General features: G+C 46.7%; 2 protein-coding genes across 2 annotated transcripts; both read left to right on the forward strand.

The window, feature by feature from the left end:
• Positions 1-8,256: 8,256 nt before the first annotated feature.
• On the forward strand, positions 8,257-15,459 carry LOC122383143. The gene is made up of 2 exons (XM_043369300.1): positions 8,257-8,347; positions 14,071-15,459. Exon 2 carries the CDS (start codon positions 14,071-14,073, stop codon positions 14,788-14,790), a length of 720 nt encoding a protein of 239 aa, XP_043225235.1. The 5' UTR covers positions 8,257-8,347; the 3' UTR covers positions 14,791-15,459.
• Positions 15,460-18,930: 3,471 nt separating this feature from the next.
• On the forward strand, positions 18,931-19,788 carry LOC122383134 (putative carbonic anhydrase 3). The gene has a single exon (XM_043369284.1). The coding sequence runs from the start codon at positions 18,931-18,933 to the stop codon at positions 19,786-19,788; it is 858 nt and encodes a 285-aa protein (XP_043225219.1).
• Positions 19,789-20,538: the final 750 nt, after the last annotated feature.

Below are 20,538 nucleotides of genomic sequence, written 5' to 3' on the forward strand. Positions count from 1 at the left end.
AAAAGAGGCGCATTTCAATTTTCTCCCATTGACTTATAATGGTGAGGTCGCAAAATTGACCTGACCTTAGGTCATCGATATCAAAATTCTGAGATATACATTTTGTACATGCTATTGCTCTTAGCAATCGCTGAAAGTTTCAAAGCGATCGGTCACTCGGTGTAGCTATGACAGACATTGAAACTTTTTATGAGGTGAGGTCACTTCAAGTGACCTAGTGACCTGACCTTGAATGACCTTGGCCTGAAATTTTCACAACATGTGTAGAATTGATGTATGATAAGGTGTACCAAAAACGGCGGCGCCGCCGTTTTTGAGATATTCGCGAAAAACCACAAGGGGGGGTGTTCAAACACCCCCCCCAGCAGGGCGCGGGTTAACATTCAACAGGAAGGACTAGGGAACCAATAGGTAGGAGGGCGGCACTGAACAAGAGGGTGCCAAAAGGGAGAAAGGCGGCCTTCAAAATTTCACATGAGGGCTCAATAGGTAGGAGAGCGCCAATAATTATGAGGACGCCGATCAGCAGAAGGGCGGCAATGTGTAGCAGGGTGGCGACCTACAGGAGGGCGCCTTCGGGTGAGAGGGCGCTTATTTACAGGACAGCGGCTTACATAGGCGACCACCGTTACGCTTAGAGAGCTACAGCCTACAAATGTGGTTGGAGGGCGCCCGAGGGAGCCCTCCAACCGTATTTGGAGGGCGTATTTGGAATGGGCGTCCTCCGAGGGCGCCCTCCATCCGTATTTTCCCTGTAAACACATTCGCGATTGGAGGGCGCCCTCCAGTCGCGATTGTTTTTCGATTCGATTATATCACAATCGCAAAGGGCGCCTTCGGCGCCCAAGGGGGGGGGGGCCATGGCCCAGTGGCCCCCCCCCTGCTTACGCCCCTGCTTCGTGGTATCTACCGATGGACAGATTGTAGCCGTTTGTTTAGGCTTGCCCGAAATTCCGAATCGGACTCGTGTGCCGCGCGGAGACTGCAACGCTGAGCGTAAGCAAAACACACAAATAGAACGAGTGCTCCTGTCCTGTGCGTAAATGCAGTCTCTACCCTGTCTCGAGGCAACGTGGTGTTATTTTGCTGTGAGGCGATGCAGTTCAATGCAAAAGGTACACGGATTTTTTGTCTGCCTGCGCTGGTATGCTGTGCCGCTGAACAGGCAAGCGCTGCGGCGCAGTGCAGCCATGCGAACATCCAGGCAGCCGCCCGTGAGGAAGGTTGTGGTTTCGAACAGCGACGCGGCCGTCTCGCCTGAATGGGGTGCAGATTAGCTACGTCATCTGTCGCAACGCATGAGGACGTCCAGAACAAACAGTACAATATTGTTTGACAAAGAAGCGTTGGGTTCTAGCTTCTCAGCCCCTTACTAGCTAGGTACTCGATAGGAAAAGACAAACGTCCCACACATTTTTTGCATTGACCGACAAGACATTCATTAACTGATCGTTGCTGGTTGGTAAACGTGCATCTGTGGTGTGGTCTATCTTTAAACACCTCTTGAATAGAATAAGCTTTTAGGTCCCTCTTGATAAGTCGGCATCTCAGACCTCATAAGCAAAGCATTTCCATAAATCTTTTTGATCTGGCTGACTATCTTCTTCCATGTCATACGATTGTTTGGGAAGATAATGAGTTTTTTTTGCTACAGACACCACCATGACACCAACATGACAGGAACTATGCAGTTTCGCTCTCATTTTGTGATAAACGGACCATGCTAAAACGTAGGCAGATCCAGTTGATTTTCTTCTGCCATGATTTGTCCTTCCCTTATTTTTTCTAAGAGAGATAGAAATATTATAAAAACGCTAAACAGACGTCGCAAGGTACTGGAACCGTGACCGCTTCGTAGCCCAGCTCCTACGGCCATGTGTATCGGTGTGGGTGTTACCAAACACTCCTCCCCCATACTCTGGATCCCCGGCAGGTCCGGCCATGTCGCCTCATACGTGACGCCCCGGCCCGTGTCGGTCACGGCACTCTGTCATCGCCACCCCAGACAACAAAATGCACCTTTTTCCGGCGGGCGACTATGTTTTGTCGCTGGATGTCTGTTGCCGGCGGTCGTTGTTACGATACAAACAAAGATAGAAACACACGACGCAGACACAGAACCAAAGGCCACAGTGCATACACATGATAAACATATGCATTATGTATGCAAGTTGTCATTGGGATTTGTGCATTGTCATACATCGAGCTAATCATGTGTAAGGCAATGTCGAATGGGCCGAATTTTACCATTGTGGTCATTCAAGATAAGTTACCGCTCATTGGCATATCCTAAAGACTTTTTTTGTTATTTTACTGATTCCCGAAAGCTGAAAATAACGCGATAATGTGAACACCAGTAGATGTAGATAAACAGTAAAAATGCTGCACTGTAATGCAACTGTATTTGATGTTGCAGCCGCATACGTTTCGCATGTCTATGATCGTCGTACCTTCATTGTCAGCTGAATGTCATTGTTTGGCAATGCATAAGTGCTTATTTGTCAATATTGGGACCGCATTCAGTGCTTGCATCGTTTACTCACCTGATAATATGAGTAAGATTTTCCACTGCAGTTACTGGGATTTGAAGGCTAAGGATGCGGTAATGTCACATTACCTGTTTCCAAAAGCACGATTGTCACGTTTCAAACGCACATGTTACCGCCGATGCCCCTTATAAACAGCGTGTCTCAAATATATCAATCACGATCGTTTGCAGCCGAGGGAAGCCCTTATCTGTTCTGTGTTTTTATGTGTGAACTATGAAGCCATTCATGGTGTATGGTATGTGGTTGTATATGTAACTCGCTATATGCTGACGGTTACAGCGGCTCGAAGACAAAGCACAATGGAACTCGGCGGCATTGCCGCATGCTGGCACGTTACCATGCACAACGTCTCGCTGCATGGTCTAGCCGTCTGGTGCTAGTTAAAAAGGTGTCAGTTTGTCATTGATAACTATATTCAGCTTGTGAGGAGCCGAGAGCGTGAGCCTGTCAAGTGCTCGCGATATCGCATTCATGCTTCGGTGAGTCTTGCATGCTTTTTTATTTCCTTGATCGGCGAGATTTCGGTTTAGGCTGTTTTGTTTATCTCTTAGTCATGAATAATTAGATCCGATTTCAGAAACGAATTATTCGACACCAGTAATATGTATATGATCGGTAGCTTTCGGGGGCTGCTGCCTCCTTCATCAGCCTGCTTTTTAAATGCATTAGAACACAAGACAATACGTTTCAAACATGTCTACCAAAAAGTAAACTGCCACGAGGAGAAGTTGTAACGGTACGTCTCAAGCATAGATGCACAAAACAGTTTGATACATGATAACAAATAATAACTCATAATTAGGTCGTCATCGTCCGTAACATCCGTAATAAAACATTCGACATTAATCGTGATCCGTGGTCGTAATAATCGAGTTCGTGATCCGTGGTCGTAACAATCGAGTTCGCACAATCGGGGTCATGACATATTAATCGAGTAACAATCGAGTTCGTAATAAAACAATCGAGTAACAATCGAGTTCGCACAATCGGGGTGATAACACATTAATCGATGGTAATCGTTATAGGATCGTAATCGTTACATACTCGCAGGCGCACAAGCTTGCATAAATTCGCTCTGATAGCCACACGCCTATACAACAAAACAATTTTCAACAATCCAAAAGCAAGTGTACCTATTTTTGACAGCTCACTCAGCCTCATCGAAAAGCGCCTTACACACGTAGTGCCCGGTACATATCAGGCACCTCCCACCCAGGTAAGATGTTAATGCTATTGTGTCTATCTACCCTGGAAATGTAAAAACCCTCCTTCACCTTTCGTTTACCCCAGTTCGTTTCATAATCCAAAATTTTAACTTCGTCCCATTTGATAGAGTGCCCTGTCTCTAGCACATGTTTAGATATCCCTGAGTGATCCCGGTTTCCGTTTGCTATAGCTCGTTTGTGTTCCGATTCCCTCGTCCTTAGCTTTCTCCCGGTTTCTCCTACATAAATTTTTCCGCACTGACACTTATACTGATAGACCAGCGCAGCCTTCTCCTTCACCCCCAACCTGTCCTTAGGTTTGACGAGTCTAGCACTAAGGTTGGCTGCAGGCCTCGTGCTGACCTTCGCGTAGGGTCGAAGGACGCGCGTTACCTGTTCAGTCACCCCCTGGATGTAAGGGATACTTACATAAGCCCGGTTGTCCTCTTCCGCTCCCCTAGCTGTCCGTCCGGAACCCTCCCCCTCCCCCATCCTAAGCCGTTCTTTATTCTTTACCCGCCTCTGAATACGTCGCACCAATCGCTTGGGGTAGCTGTTCTTCTCTAGTGCCCGTTCTATTTTCCCTGTCTCGCGTTCCTCGTCTTCAGGTGTTGTCGTGAGCCGTGATGCCCGTGTGAAAAGTGTCTGTGGGACTGATGCTTTGTGTTGTGTGCTGTGGTGTGACACACAACACAAAGCATCAGTCCCACAGACACTTTTCACACGGGCATCACGGCTCACGACAACACCTGAAGACGAGGAACGCGAGACAGGGAAAATAGAACGGGCACTAGAGAAGAACAGCTACCCCAAGCGATTGGTGCGACGTATTCAGAGGCGGGTAAAGAATAAAGAACGGCTTAGGATGGGGGAGGGGGAGGGTTCCGGACGGACAGCTAGGGGAGCGGAAGAGGACAACCGGGCTTATGTAAGTATCCCTTACATCCAGGGGGTGACTGAACAGGTAACGCGCGTCCTTCGACCCTACGCGAAGGTCAGCACGAGGCCTGCAGCCAACCTTAGTGCTAGACTCGTCAAACCTAAGGACAGGTTGGGGGTGAAGGAGAAGGCTGCGCTGGTCTATCAGTATAAGTGTCAGTGCGGAAAAATTTATGTAGGAGAAACCGGGAGAAAGCTAAGGACGAGGGAATCGGAACACAAACGAGCTATAGCAAACGGAAACCGGGATCACTCAGGGATATCTAAACATGTGCTAGAGACAGGGCACTCTATCAAATGGGACGAAGTTAAAATTTTGGATTATGAAACGAACTGGGGTAAACGAAAGGTGAAGGAGGGTTTTTACATTTCCAGGGTAGATAGACACAATAGCATTAACATCTTACCTGGGTGGGAGGTGCCTGATATGTACCGGGCACTACGTGTGTAAGGCGCTTTTCGATGAGGCTGAGTGAGCTGTCAAAAATAGGTACACTTGCTTTTGGATTGTTGAAAATTGTTTTGTTGTATAGGCGTGTGGCTATCAGAGCGAATTTATGCAAGCTTGTGCGCCTGCGAGTATGTAACGATTACGATCCTATAACGATTACCATCGATTAATGTGTTATCACCCCGATTGTGCGAACTCGATTGTTACTCGATTGTTTTATTACGAACTCGATTGTTACTCGATTAATATGTCATGACCCCGATTGTGCGAACTCGATTGTTACGACCACGGATCACGAACTCGATTATTACGACCACGGATCACGATTAATGTCGAATGTTTTATTACGGATGTTACGGACGATGACGACCTAATTATGAGTTATTATTTGTTATCATGTATCAAACTGTTTTGTGCATCTATGCTTGAGACGTACCGTTACAACTTCTCCTCGTGGCAGTTTACTTTTTGGTAGACATGTTTGAAACGTATTGTCTTGTGTTCTAATGCATTTAAAAAGCAGGCTGATGAAGGAGGCAGCAGCCCCCGAAAGCTACCGATCATATACATATTACTGGTGTCGAATAATTCGTTTCTGAATATTTACCATGTCCCAGTACAACAATTCCATATTTAAAATAGATCCGATTTCAGAAGTACCCACAGCGAGCAAAGGTTTGTGTACAGCATGCGAGATGTTAATGTCCATGCTTCAGGAGTTAACTGAAACTTGTCACTAAATTCGTCCCCCTGATACCTACTAGATTGTGCAACTCTGTTTTTGTCCCTCTAAATGTGACAGCAACAAGTGCCTGTTTGACATGCCATTAGGATAGCTGCTGCTCTTTATTTGGCACGCGGTTTCCATACAGAGTCGCGGACGGGAGGTGACCTCACCTCTCCTATATGACGTCACTTCTGGCCCAGTTTTGGCCTGGCGGTCAGACGGGTGTTTTTCGGTGTTATTTCGCAGTAGCACGCTCACAATGCTTCGTCCGTGCGTCCCCTACCCAGGCGGATTTTTTTTTTTTTTTGCTTGCCAAGCCACCTACCTATAAGAATGCTACAGAAAAGACTCAATGGGACTGTTCAAGCACATGCCATCTTTGCCGTGTATGGTTTTACAGTAATGGAGTTATTTGTGCATACCATCACTGAACTCACTCGTAGCAAAAGTATACCTCAGAGAAGGTCACCTATAGGGGAGAGTGGGGTAATTTGGCCGGTGGTGTAAATTGGCCGCCCCCACCTGTACCATGTCTCATAAAAGTGAGTGAAATAACTCTAGTCTCTATTCATTTGTCATGGGTAGAAATAACTGGAGGACAAATGTCAAAACTTTGCCCCTCGTAGTTTTATTCAAGATTAATAAAACGTTAATTTCATTAGAAAATGGTAACTTTTGCTTCTGTTTACAAAGTTGTATAACATGTAGTATTTTGGCTAAAAAACGAATTCAGACATCATAGCGCCATTCTTGGGGGTGTTCAGCGGTTCCAAGAGTAATTTCATCTAATTCCGTATAGCCGTGATGACTTTATAGACAACAGTTTTCAGAATGGCAATATGGGGTAATTTGGCCGGGACTAGCGGGGCAACTTGGCCGGTGCGCTCATGGTCACTATGCTAGGACGGCCGAGTTTTCATGGTCAATTGTACCATAAATGACATGATTCATGACCAACTTTGACTACTTTGATGCCTTACTTCCGATTGGTCAACTGTAAGAGCATGTGACGTCACCAAAGGTTACCAAACGTTTTTTGCTAATAAATCCTTACATAAAAATGGTACAGCCGCACAAATGGTCTCATTCTGTTCAGTTCGCCAAGGCGCATCGAATGATATGCATGATGACCTTGAAATCACGTGACCTTGAGGTCAAGCGACCTGAGGTAACGTGACCTCAGGTCAACCTTTGACCTTGACTTCTCGAGGTCAACACATATATGTTTCGATGCGGACTGACGAGAGAATTACGATGGTACTCGAAGTTTTGGCCTAGCTTGATTACTTCAAAAGTTATTCGTAAAAAACTGTCTTCGCATCTAGAGCCGCTAATTTGGCTATTTTGACCCCTGTGACCCCTGAGTCAACCTCCAAAATGCGGCAAATGCGTCATAGGACACACGTCATTGCTGAATCTGAAGCTGACTCGCAATATAAGAGTAAATCCCGACCGCAAACTAACACCGGCCAAATTGCCCCACACCCCCGGCCAAATAACCCTGCTAGTGGGGCAATTTGGCCGCCTTGCAGACCTTTGTAATACGTCACAATTTCAATACAAGTAATTACTCTATCATTTCAAGTTTACTGTCCAGTAAAGTAAAATGAATGCGACACCTGCCAGCATTGAGAAAATGCAGAAATGTGTCGTCAATTTTAAGCTGCATCGTTTTCTAAAAAAAGCGGCCAAATTACCCCACTCTCCCCTATTCTGCGATGGCATTAGCTTTAATATTCAGCCAAATTAATGGACTGATATAATAAGTTAACTGTAGATTTATAACTGCTTAGTTTTAACTGACGTATTATTCACCAAGTCATCTGTACAAGGCTATTATAGACGACCTAAAATATGCATAGCATGTTCGTCTACATAGATAATTATCCTTAGAATTAAAAACACTAGCGGCCCCGTTTAAAGGAACATTATCACCATTTCAAAATGCACTTAAGAGGCCTTCATTTTATTCTAATTTTACCAACAGGGATGCCTCTGTGGATCAGCGATTGCTCTGCAGTTTTGGATCGCCTAAGCCCGTTATGCAAACTCAGCGACAAGTGAAGATAAGATTGATTGCCGACGTCAAAGTGCAGGTCTCTTCGTTAACGGATGATTTACATTTTATCGGGAGTATAGATGGGGTAGTTGAGAGTCTAAGCATTGCTCAGCTGTGCGCCATTTCGGTGACATTCCAGCCCGGATCAGTGGAGCCCCCCCCCCCCCCCCACGCTAATGCGCCTCCAGGGTAGCCGGGGGGGAGGGGCGCAGGTCGCGGCGTGCAACTCAGCGGCCGTAGGGGGGGGGGAGAGGGAGAGGCAGATCGGAGGAGCTGATACGGGGACAATGGTGACGGTGGCCAGTCGGCGGTCTCAGCGGCCGCTCAGTCGCCGACGGGCTGTGCTGACGGCGGGTCGCCCCTCCCTCCCTCCCAACCCTCCCTTCTCTCTCCCGGCCGAATTGGACACAGTGCAAGGTGAGTGACCGTGGGCAGGGCAGTCGTCACCGCAATGAGTGATGTGGTGCCGTTTCCATGCAAATGCGATAAAAACACACACAATAACTATGAGACTATTTCGATAATACAAATCTAGGATAGGATTAATTAACATATGAATGCCTTTCAAAGGCGTCAATACACCTAATTGGCTGCTACTTTTAGCTGCAAAGGTGTTTTTCCAAATCCCTAGCATAGTAAGCAAAAATATAATTGTCTTGAAAATGAAATGTGTATAGGTTTATAGCTAAAGTTTTTTTCTAGATGTGTTGAATTTTGTAGGGATCTTCATATCAATTATTTCGTTTGTTTCATTATATTCTCTCAATCTGCCAGGAATGTGCCCTTCTTTATGGTTCCACGCAAACAAAATTGAAAGATGGCAATCAAATATCCATCAGAAATTATTTTAAGCTTGCGTTCAACTTTTCAGTCAGGCATTAAAAAGGTGATCAGACATCACCAAGAACAAGGAGAGCGCATGGTTAGAGAAGAAGCATTGTCAAATTAAACGATGTTTTTCATAGAAGTTTATAGGTAAAAAGTCATTTATTTACCTACTTCCTTTTTATGCTTCCAATGAAGGAAGGCCATTCTTCAAAAGTTAATAATAAGGTGTCAACACTGTAAATGTATATTACGGAAAGGAATGCACTGCTACAAAGACGCAAAGACACGCCAGAAAGACGGTTAAGCATTACCCGGATATATGTACATATGCGAGCGTGAGTGCGTTATCAGAGCGTCAGTGTCCCCGCGATGCTATCGACCGGAATATGTCCGTTGGTGCACTGTGTGGGTGCATGCACGTGCAATCATGATTGTGCATTAGCTGTTTCTGCCTACTGGTCTCTGGATTTTGATTTTGTGGCCCTTATCATGTTTTTGCATCTACACGTATGCTTATCCACAAATTTCAGACACCCATGCCTACAGCATACCCCCTATTAATTCCTGTTTTCCGTTAGGTATATGTCGACTTATACGCCTGTTCTGAACAGGTAGCATTTGTTAGCCCTGTTTCTGCTTTGTAACTTAAACCTACTATGCACATGACTTTGAAGAATCATCCCTTTTTGTATCTAAATGGTCGTTACCAGTACTCAAATGCGTTCAATGCTGTTCAATTATTCAAAGCTCACCATAAGCTAGCTGTTTAAAAAACACATCAAATATAAGTTTACCCAAGTGCATTGAAACAAACAAATGCACTGTCCCCATAAAAGCAAGTTAGCACTTAGTAGGAAGTCCTCATGCATGTCAATACATGAGCATTGTGCATTGTGCAATGACTGCAATGTGCATTGTGCAGTGTGCAGAAGTTAAATGCTTGACTAGCGGTCCCTTTTAGTCCGTTTCGTACCGCCATATTTTCCCCATCCGGCAAGAATATCGGCAGGTTTGGAAGACGCATTTTACTCAGGTTATAATCGTGATCGCCGAATCTTTTTGTTAGAATTCGTGCTTAAAGCATTTATGCATTATGCAATGCTCGCTCCCGAGCGCTCAAATTTCCACTGTCATGGCCAAGATTTCATCGTTTAGACCGTCACGCATTTCTCGATCAGATATGTTTGCTGATGTGATTGGACAATTTGGACGGACTATGAAATCATTAGGTTTATACAAACCTATATGGTGCAGAGAAGATAAAGAAAAACAATTTTATGTGCGTTTTATAAATTCATCTCGATCTTATAAATGTTACAGGGAGTATGCGATTTCAGTTAGTTTGCAACGACCCTAGGGTGGTTGTAACCTCCCTGAACGATCAGTTTGTTTGCAACGACCCTAGGGACGTTACAAAATAACTGCTCGTTCCGGGACGTTGTAACGAAACTAGGGTCGTTGCAACCTCCCTAATTAGTATGCAACGAACCTAGGGTTGTTACAAAATAACTAGGGAGTTTAACCCGCGACCTGGTGGGGGGGGGCTTTTTTTTGCCCCCCCTCCAGACTTTTCAATATATCTCCAGAACCGCTGCGCCGATCGTCACCAAACTTTCAGTACCCTCCCGGACATCAATTTTACACATTGTGACCAAAAATTTTTCCAAAACCTATGATACGTTGGCCGGAAATGACGTCAGAGTGACGTCATGTTCTGCCGTTTTCGACCCAAAAAAGGGTTTCGCGGGCAGAGCTGTCAGGCCTATAGCTTTGCAAATACAGAAAAATGATAGAAACATAAAAGTTGAAGAATCGACAGGGCTACAAAACTGCTATCTCGGATTTTTGAAATTTTTGGTTTTTGACCCCCGAAAATCAAAAAATATATTTTTTGGATATAATAATCGAAAAATCCAAAAAGTTTTTTGAATTCTGCAAAAACCGGAATATATGTGATAGTCCTTACGGCCTTCCATCCACATACCAAATTTGAGATTGATACCTCTTTTTTTGGCGAAGTTATAGCGAAAAAACTGTTCAAAATTGATGACGTCAAATTTTCAAACTCAATTTTTAGCAATTCTAGACCCCGTAGCGCAAAACAAAGACCACCATTAGACTCCCCGTGACGAGCTGCATCGAATCAATACCCATTTTATGCAAAACTATCAACTTTAAAATTTGACCTTTTTTGGCCTGACCTTGACCTGACCTTGACCTCAACTTCACCAGAAAGTGACCTAAGCCGTACCTGATAGTCTTATAACCAACACCATTGAGTTGGAAATGAAAAATTGGCCATAAACATGCATCACACAGCCTTAGTAAAGTTGGGCTCATGTGACCTGACCTGTGACCCTTGGTGACCTGACCTGTGACCTGACCTGGTATTGTCAGTGACCTCTAATAGCAACATATCTACTAGGCAACTGACGCCCTATCGCTGATTCTCGACAAAATGCGTTTTCCTCGGTGTTATAGCGCATTCCCTAGAAGACCCGTGAACGGTGAAACATTTCATCTTTGACCTGACCTGTGACGTCATCGGTGACCCCTAGGTCAATGAAATTTGGTTTCCTTCGACAAATTTGACAGGCCTTTCGAACGCCTTTTGAATTTTGCGGATCCGTCCAGTAGTTTCGGAGATACGAGGGGGGGGGGGGGCAAAAAATAGCCCCCCCCCACCAGGTCGCGTTATAAACAGACCCCACCAGGGCGCGGGTTAAGAATTCATCGAGTCTCGTTTCACAGGAGGGCCGTCAACAATCTTGTCCAATGAAAATCTTGTTCAATCTAGTTCATTTAAAAAGAAAAGGAGAACAAAACAATTTGAACATGCAGCTCAGGAGTATTTCACGACGGCCATCTAGTATACATTTTGTGCAGATTAGGTGCACATTTGGTGCAGATTTGCTCAAATTAGATGGGCATTCGCCAGAAAGCCCTTCGTAAAAACGGCTATTATCCGCTCGTTTCCAGTCTTTTTGTGATTGTAAACGTTCAAACATGTGAAATGATGGTGGTCCCATGCATTATGGTGGGTGTCAAGGTCACGTGAAGGTCAGGTCAATGTCATTGACCTTTGATGACCTTAGTTCACTTCTTCTGGGTTCATATACCTATTAATAGGCTAGTTTTTGGAGCTGATTTCGAATTTAGCACCCATTTGAACATTTACGAAGTAATTTTGGCGCCTTCGTACCATGTCACGAAGCTGTCAGTGGTGGTTGACACCTATATGGACAGCTTGCAAGACGCCTACTGGTTGACCTGACCTGATCTGACCCGGCCTGTCCTAAAAACATCAAGACATCAGCGGTGATTAAAGCTAACATGAAATGCGTGATCAGCGCCCCGAAAAACCTCGTAACGACCGAACTCCAAAGTTTTAACAGGTCCCGATTTTCCGGACTTTTGAGTCACTGACCTGACCTGGAAGGTCAACCAATAACCTAGCCCCGCCCTGTGCGATTGCAGCTAGCAAAACACCAATAAGGGCGAGAGTTAACTCCGCAGGACCTGTTGGTTTTCTACATACGCGCCGTCCGGGGGAGGGTTGGTACGACCCCCTCGTCGTTTTTCGCCCCTGTTGGAGTTAGAGCGTCGCGGAAAAAACGAGCGTGTGTGCCGTTAGGAGACACAGCAAATAGTGCCGACTTTAAGGTCTCAGGTCAACCAGTGACCTCTGAGGTCAGGTCAAGTGACCCAAGACACGGGTTCGGTTTTTGATTAATAACTTCTTAAAAAAAAACAGTAGCAGAGCGCGATTTTAGCATCAACGTACTCGCCTTGCTCAGGCGCGTCAAATGGTATATTTTTGTCCGGGTGAGGTCAACTTGAGGTGTTGACGGTCAAGGTAAGGTCAGAGACCCCTAGGTTGCGAAATTGGTCAAAGGAGGTCATGTTGCATAGTATTCGATTCGGTAGGTCTTCCTCAGTCCATAAGCGGCTTGACCGACTCGCTAGCAATTTGATCGGGAGTTATTGAGGAAAAGCTCGTATGACCCTAGTGACGTCATAAATGACGCAACGACAACAATGCAAAATTGAAGCATCTAACCTTGCAAGGAGTGCATAAAATCACGGTCGGTGTGCTTGATATAGTTTGAGATCGTTCCCGGCGGCAGAATAGCAGTTTTCATTTTTCTCAATTGACTTACTTACACCAGCGACAGCTTCGTAGCAAGTTGCATTGGCACCACAACTATACGTACTTCTCAAATGTTTCAACGAATGCTGGATTCGAAATAAGCTAAAAAAAGCCCTTTAAATCGTAAAATTTGAAACAGTCACCCGAAGTCACCAAACGTCAATGACCTTGACCTGACCGACAACTGAAAGTCAACTTGAAACCCATCATGATGCATGGGACAACCATCAGTTCACATGTTGGCACTTTTATATGTAATCACAATAGAAGTCTGGAGTGGAAACGCAATTTTATGTGCGCTCACACGGCAAATCATTTCGGTCTGCCATGGCATGGATGCCATGGTCCCAGAAATCAGATCAAAGGTCAAAGGTCATTGTTTTCAGGATCATGAACTGTATAGGAAATGTGTAACCAGTAACGTAGATAAGTTCGAGGACACTCAAAGTTTCGTCGCGATTGGCCGCTTTTAGCGCGAGATAATCGCGAAAAAACTAACGAGGGGTTTTATCCGACCCGCACCACTAAAAGTGTGAGGTGAGGGATAACCCGCACACGGATAGCGACGGATATCCATCACACCTACCCCAGTAACTATATTTTCTGCATGTAAACATATGCTGGCGATATAATGCAGCCAAAATTATCACAGTTAGGTGCTTTGTGCCGGGCACCACATATACTCCTGAGCTGAATGTTCAAATTTTGTTCGCCTTTTCTTTTAAACTGAACTAGATTGAACAAGATTTTCATTGGACAAGATTGTTGACGGCCCTCCTGTGAAACGAGACTCTATGAATTTTTTAACTCCCTAGTTATTTTGTAACAACCCTAGGTTCGTTGCATACTAACTAGGGAGGTTGCAACGACCCTAGTTTCGTTGCAACGTCCCGGAACGAGCAGTTATTTTGTAACGTCCCTAGGGTCGTTGCAAACAAACTGATCGTTCAGGGAGGTTACATACACCCTAGGGTCGTTGCAAACTAACTGAAATCGCATACTCCCTGTAACATAAATACACAAACTCATGTATTTTCTAGCTAGGTTTATTTCTTATAGGTCCACATTGCAGATGGTTCAATTTGCACACAGTCGCTTCTCATGCAGCGACAGCCTGTCCTTTATGTCCTCAATTCACTCCCCGTGCCCACTGTGTCCACAGATGACGATCACGGAAGGCCTGGTGCCACTACTGCTTCTGCTGGTCTCCCCACTGGTTGACGCCGAGTTCCCGGGGACAATTTTCCCCAGTGGAGCGGGCAGACAGTTCGGCGCCCGTCTCATACCTCGCAGCTTCAGCGTGCATAACTCCTACCCAGCTGTGCCCTACGGGGCTCGGTTTGGCGGAGTGGTGGGGACATACGGAGCAGGTGGAGCCTATAATGTCAACGGAGGCTATAACAACATCGGAGGTTACAACAACATCGGAGGAGGATATAACAACATCGGCGGCGGCTACAGCACCGGCAGCGGCTATGGCAACTACCTGGGGTCGGGCGGAACAGTGGCCAGCAGCGAATACTCGATTAACACAGCCAACAGCGCGCTACGTGCCAAAAACGTGCACGCCTCGGCGCCGACCGGCAGCTACGAGAACAACCGCCTGGGTGACGACTACGGGCCCGACAACTCGAACTTCCAGTACCGGTATATGGTATCCGACCCGCTGACCGGTGACGCCAAGTCGCAGCACGAGACTCGCCGTGGCGACGCGGTGACGGGCGAGTACCGCGTGCTCGAGGCCAACGGTCTGATGCGCGTCGTCTCGTACACGGCCGACGACGCGCACGGGTTCGTGGCGCACGTGCGCTGGGAGCCGGCTGGGCGGCCGCACGGCCCGGCCGTGTCGCACCAGGAGGTGTCGCAGCAGCACTCTCACTGAAGGACGGCAGGGCTGGGTCTCGGAGAGCGAACAGCGGCGGTGATCGGGCCCATCCCACCCCAGGGAATCGCAGGCTCGGTGCGAATAAAACTAATACCTAGTTGATAGTTTGCAATCAGCAAGTATCTGTTATATTCTCGGAAATATTCAATTATAATGTGGACTAAATAAAAGACACATTGCCAATAGTGAAAAGCTGTGTTATACCAGTGCATGAAGATGAAACTATGCCCACGCATACGCCAAAGACGTGCCCTTCGGTCATGACCGTTATGACGGGGACGCTACCCGATCGTTGATGAAGCTTATTAATATAGCTTATACATATGTAAGTACTTACGACTTGCCTATGATTATACAGATATGGTAACCCACTTTACATAAATCAAAGGTTTGTTTTTCTTTCATATAGTACATGCAAATAGTAACGCCTCCCTATTGCGCCTAGGGAGCTCAATGGAGCACAAGAAGATAACACAGCAGCGGTTACGCTCATTTTACTTCGCAATAGAAGCGACTGACCAACGACGTTGTGATGCTCCCGTTACCGACTGTGCTATGCAAACTACGTCTGTCAATTAATTGTATTTATTTTTACGAGTATTATTGTTTTTGCTGCAACCACCAATCATTAGCCGTTTTCACGATGGCCATCTGGTTCACAGTTGGTGCACATTTGGTGCAGATGAGGTGCAGATTTGGTCAAATTAGGTTCAGTGTATCTCTTAGAAGCTATCAGCTAGGGTTGCACTAATTGCTTATATGCCTCCTTTGTCATATTATCAGAGAGTATCATCGATTAAAACACTGAAATAAATTCATAAAATGAAGATATTTGCTGTAAAGGAGATTAGGTGCAGATTTGGACAAATTAGGTACATTCGCCGGATAGCCCGTCGTGAAAACGGCTATTATGTCGTCTAAAAACACTGTTACTTGACCTCTGCAATCCGTCTTTTGTCGATCATCAAAGATGGAAGGACTTTGCGATGTCAGCATTACAGGCCTTTAAAAGAGAAGGGAACTTAGGTGGCATCCATTGCCAGACCCATCGGGTCGTAACTAAGCTGTAAATACCGCAGATTCCTAGTTAATACACAGGCATGAAAGTGCTGTGGTATGCTTCCCGATAAATAACCATTGCTCGTTATAAATCAGGTGCTACACACGATTCGAGGCACGCTGATCGAACCCAAGTAACTCGAGACAGAAAAAGGAAACAGAAATTGTTAGCTTTACATTGATAAATACATACGATAAATATCAAAACGTGAGATTTAAGGCAACGAAAGGCAGTCAATAGCGGCATGTATCCAGAAAGTTGTGCCATGTGTATTGTGTAATATTGCCGCGCTTAAAACTACACTGTACGCAACTTTATGTCTCTTAGCTGTTTAGGAACTTTCAATAAACGACAGTGGGACAACGGTGCGCACTGCGCATGCACAGCACACTCTTACTTTATTATCGGCGTTATACAGGCTAGCTCAAAAGGCCCCTTGATACGATTTTTGCATTTATAACATGACAAATGATTAGACGAAACGTTGCGACTATATAGCGTGGACAGGACCTGTTGGAATTTATTTCCATACACCGATTTAATCGTGATTGGCAGCTGCGTTCTGCACGGGCATAAGCCGGTGGCTGCAGCGGCCCTTATCTGGGGAGGTCACGTTTAGGGTGTGGCGACCCTCGGTCTGCTGAGTTTCAGATAACCATTCCACAGCAGGAAGGACAACTTGACTGTACTGCACGATGTGTCCCTCGTTTTCACTGTGCTAGGTATGCTCATAATTCGTTAAAGTTTATTCAACGTTTCCCTCTAAAATCAATTTTGACGGCGTGCACTGTGTTGAATTACGGATTAGGTACAACTTCCTCCTATCCCGAGTAAATGTGAATAAAAAACAACTGCATGTCTCATTAAAAGCCGGTAAACGATACTAAAAAATAAAATATACGGTTCACATTCACATGCGTCATTACTTTCAAGTATCAAACGAGAGTATTGCAATGTATAATTTATAGTGCCAATTGCTTCATGCGTCCTTGAGGTTCATACATTTTCCACAATATGTCAAAGTCCAATCACGACTGTCGATACTGTAGAAAGCTCACTGGCGTTTCCTCCTCCTGTGCAGGCGGCCGGTTCTCTCGCGGCAATAACTGATAAGGAGTTCTGGCCGTGGTTCCGGCTGCCGCGGAAGGGCCGGTGCTCAGCGTGCAGTTTCCGCTCCGCACCGTTCGCTCGAGTCGTGACCGGGCGGTGCCGAATGCAGTGTGGGAATCGCCGGGTCTCCCAGGCAGCAGTGCCACGGGGAACTGAGCAGTGGGCACGAGGGTCCACCAGCGCGCGTGCAATGCTCAATAGTCAGAACAATTACCGTTTCAGCCACTTAACCCTCGCCCGTATGGGAGGGGGGGGGGGGGTCGAACGGAACCCCCCATGGTTTTTCGCGAATAACTCGCGTAAAAAGCGGCCGATTGCGACGAAACTTTCAGTAACCTCGCGTTAATCAATTTTACACCTACCCTGAAATTTTCGTGACCCTGACTCTAATGACCTTTGACCTGTGACCTAGTTTTCGAGACCATGTTTGGCCGGAATCGCGATTCGGCGTATGTCGGCTCGCATTGGCCGCGCGTTTGCAGCCTTTTCGTGGTTTCAAGCGTTCAAACATGTGATATGATGTTGCCCCCATGCATAAGGGTGGGTGTCAAGGTCACCTGAAGGTCAGGTCAGGTCATTGACCTTTGGTGACCTCGGTTCACTTTTTTCGAGTTTGACATGTTTCTAGGCCAGTTTTTGGAGCTGAAATCGAATTTAGCAACCATATGAACATTTACGAAGTAGTTTTGGTGCCTTCGTAACATGTTACGAAGCTGTCAGAGGCGGTTGACACCTACTAGGAATACCCGGCAGGACCCCTACTGGTTGACCTGACTTGACCTGACCCGACCTGGACTAAATGCATAAAGACATCATCTGTGATCAAAACTAACATGATATTCGTGATCAGCGCCCCGAAAAACCCCATAGCAGCTACACTTTACGACGTTCTAACAGGTCCCGATTTTCCCGACTTTTGGGTCATTGACCTGACCTGCAAGGTCAACCAATGACCTAGGACCTTAAAATTAGGTATCATCGGCTTCCTCTCGTCACGGGCAACACGCTCGTTTTTTTTCCGCGAAGCTCTAGCTCGATCAGGGGCGAAACGGCAAGGGGGGAGGTCCAACGGACCCCCCCCCCCTTATACGTTCGCGGCTGGAAAAACACCAATACGGGCGAGGGTTAAGCTTCTTGATGCATTCCCCATTTCAAACCGTTTAATTTCATACACCTAATCCGGCGCTAAGCAGCGAATAAACATTGTATTTTTATAAATAGATTTTCATTCTTTCATTCTGCATGCGTATTAAATAGCCCTGTATCGTATGGGAAAACTTGCACTTTACAGTAAAAAAATGACTCGTAATGGTCCTGTCTGATATAAAGTGATATGATACTGGATACATAAGTAAAGCATAAGCCCTAAAAAAATAAGTTATTTACCTACCTTACGTAAGTTAAAAACGTCAAAATCACCTTTGCAATTTGCATCTTATAAATGCTTATGCTATTGTAACAAATAACACCCGCAGTTCAACAATGCATTACTGGAACCCGGGTGACGAATGGTTAAAAAAAAATCTTATCTTGGGCCTTGGCTTAATTTTAAGAAGCAGAAGTCATTCCAGCCAAAGAAGTGTAGGTATAGGTATAAATTTTATCGTGAATTATAATGAACTAAATATGCTTATTGCAAATGACGCACTGTACCTCCTCACTATGCAAGCTGCGGTGTTTTTCATACATACATTTCCATTGCGTGCTGTGAGGAGTGAAAGGATGATTTGATTTAGAGGCGATAGATCACGCACAGTGTACCTATCATGGGCCAGATCTGGAGCCCGACCGAAATCCCACCGGACTGACGAGATCTGCTGGTAAGGCAGGCCTCACACGCTGTGACAGGTCACTGCCCAGCACGGGTCTCTCTCATACCCAGTCCATCGTGCCACTGACCGGGAGTCATCGCCCGGTGCGAGGGTCCCCCACCTGTAGCGCGCCGTCCTCGGAGGCTCACTTTGGCCATGGCGCACCTGCTGAGCGGTGGTCTGTCCCGCCTAGTGGCGGTGGTCGCCTTATTGACCGGCGCCGCGCTCGGTGTCACCGAGGACCCCTGTCCAGAGACCACCGGCCTTCGCCAGTCGCCTATCGACCTGAACCTGTGCGCCGACACGCGTCAGCCGGCCCAGGAGCCGCTCAAGGTGTCCAACTTTGACCAGACGCCGGCGACGATGACGCTGACCAACACTGGTAAACAAGTGTTTGCTGACATCACGTGGGCGGTGGGCAGCCGGCAGCTGCCCCAGATCAGCGGCGGTCAGCTCCCCGGAGTGTTCGTGCCTCTCGGCTTCATCCTGCACTGGGGCGCCAACCTCACCTCGGGGTCTGAGCACAGCGTCAACGGCCGCTTCTTCCCAGCCGAGCTGTACCTGCTCTGCCGCAACATCCTCTACACCAGCAACGAAGAGGCTCACCAGAACATCGACGGTCTCGCCGGCATTACCGTCTTCTTCGAGCACCGCGACCTGAAGATCTTCCGACGGCGCGGCCTCGCCATGCTGGCTCCCGAGCTGGCGAGCATCCGAAACGCGTCTTCCAGCGTGCGGGTGGCTGCGCCGCCGAGTCTCCGCAGCCTGCTGCCCTGGAGCCTGCAGCGCTTCGTGACGTACCGCGGCTCGGCCACGGCGCTGCCGCCGTGCCCCGAGTCGGTGACCTGGGTGTCGCTGCTGACCCCGGTGCCGGTACTCGCCATCGAGCTGCAGCAGCTGCGCCAGCTGGAGGACGCCGAGGGAAGGCCTCTGGAGAGCAGCGTGCGCCGGCCGCAGTTCCCCCTGAACGGGCGCACCCTCTACACCAAGGGAGTGACGCCCATCTGCGTTTGAGCGTGACGCACATCCACCTACTCTGTGTCAGAGCGTGGCGCCAATATGTGTGTGAACGTGATAAGATAATAACATCGGAAAATAAATGTACAATTCTAAGATCCGAATTAGATTTGTGCCAGCTAGGTAATGCATGCTTTCCCGGCCCAGTCCCGGTGCATCCGAAAAACACAAAACTTCCTATCGAGTCCCACCAAACGCTCGTCCCCCGGCTCGCTCACAAGCTGCGGAAAGGCGAGCCACTCCATTTTAGTCGCTTCTTTGTTCTGGGACCTCAAAATTTTTCCAATGCCATGGCACTGCCGGCTAAAACAAAAGATATCAAATCAACAGTAGGTAGGTATAGGCGCCTATAAATTTTTACCCCGACTGTACTTCCTTCTCCTTGAGGGAAGAATGGCCGGTGGCGGCCCCGTGGCCCGTTGCCTTGTAAGGTTGCTACGTGAGACACATTAGCAAAGCTCACAGCTATTCTCGCAATTCGTATAGGCCAAAGAGAAAATGAGTACCTTTATTGCAGCCACTGAACTCTATGCAGCTCTTGCCTTCACTGTAGGTATTTGTCTTGGCATTTGCATCTCTATATTTGCATCTCTTCTCTGTGCTACCATATGCCAAGCATAAAGGAAACATGATGAAAATACTTTCCGCGATCAAATCAGCGATTTCCGATTCTGGCGTCAGAGGTGTTGATAACTGCATGATCGCATACCGTTGTGCAATTCGCAACATAAAACTATGATGCTAGAG

The sequence above is a fragment of the Amphibalanus amphitrite genome, unplaced genomic scaffold (genome assembly GCF_019059575.1).
Source record: "Amphibalanus amphitrite isolate SeventyFive unplaced genomic scaffold, NRLGWU_Aamphi_draft 000156F_arrow, whole genome shotgun sequence".
NCBI classification, from domain to species: domain Eukaryota; kingdom Metazoa; phylum Arthropoda; class Thecostraca; order Balanomorpha; family Balanidae; genus Amphibalanus; species Amphibalanus amphitrite.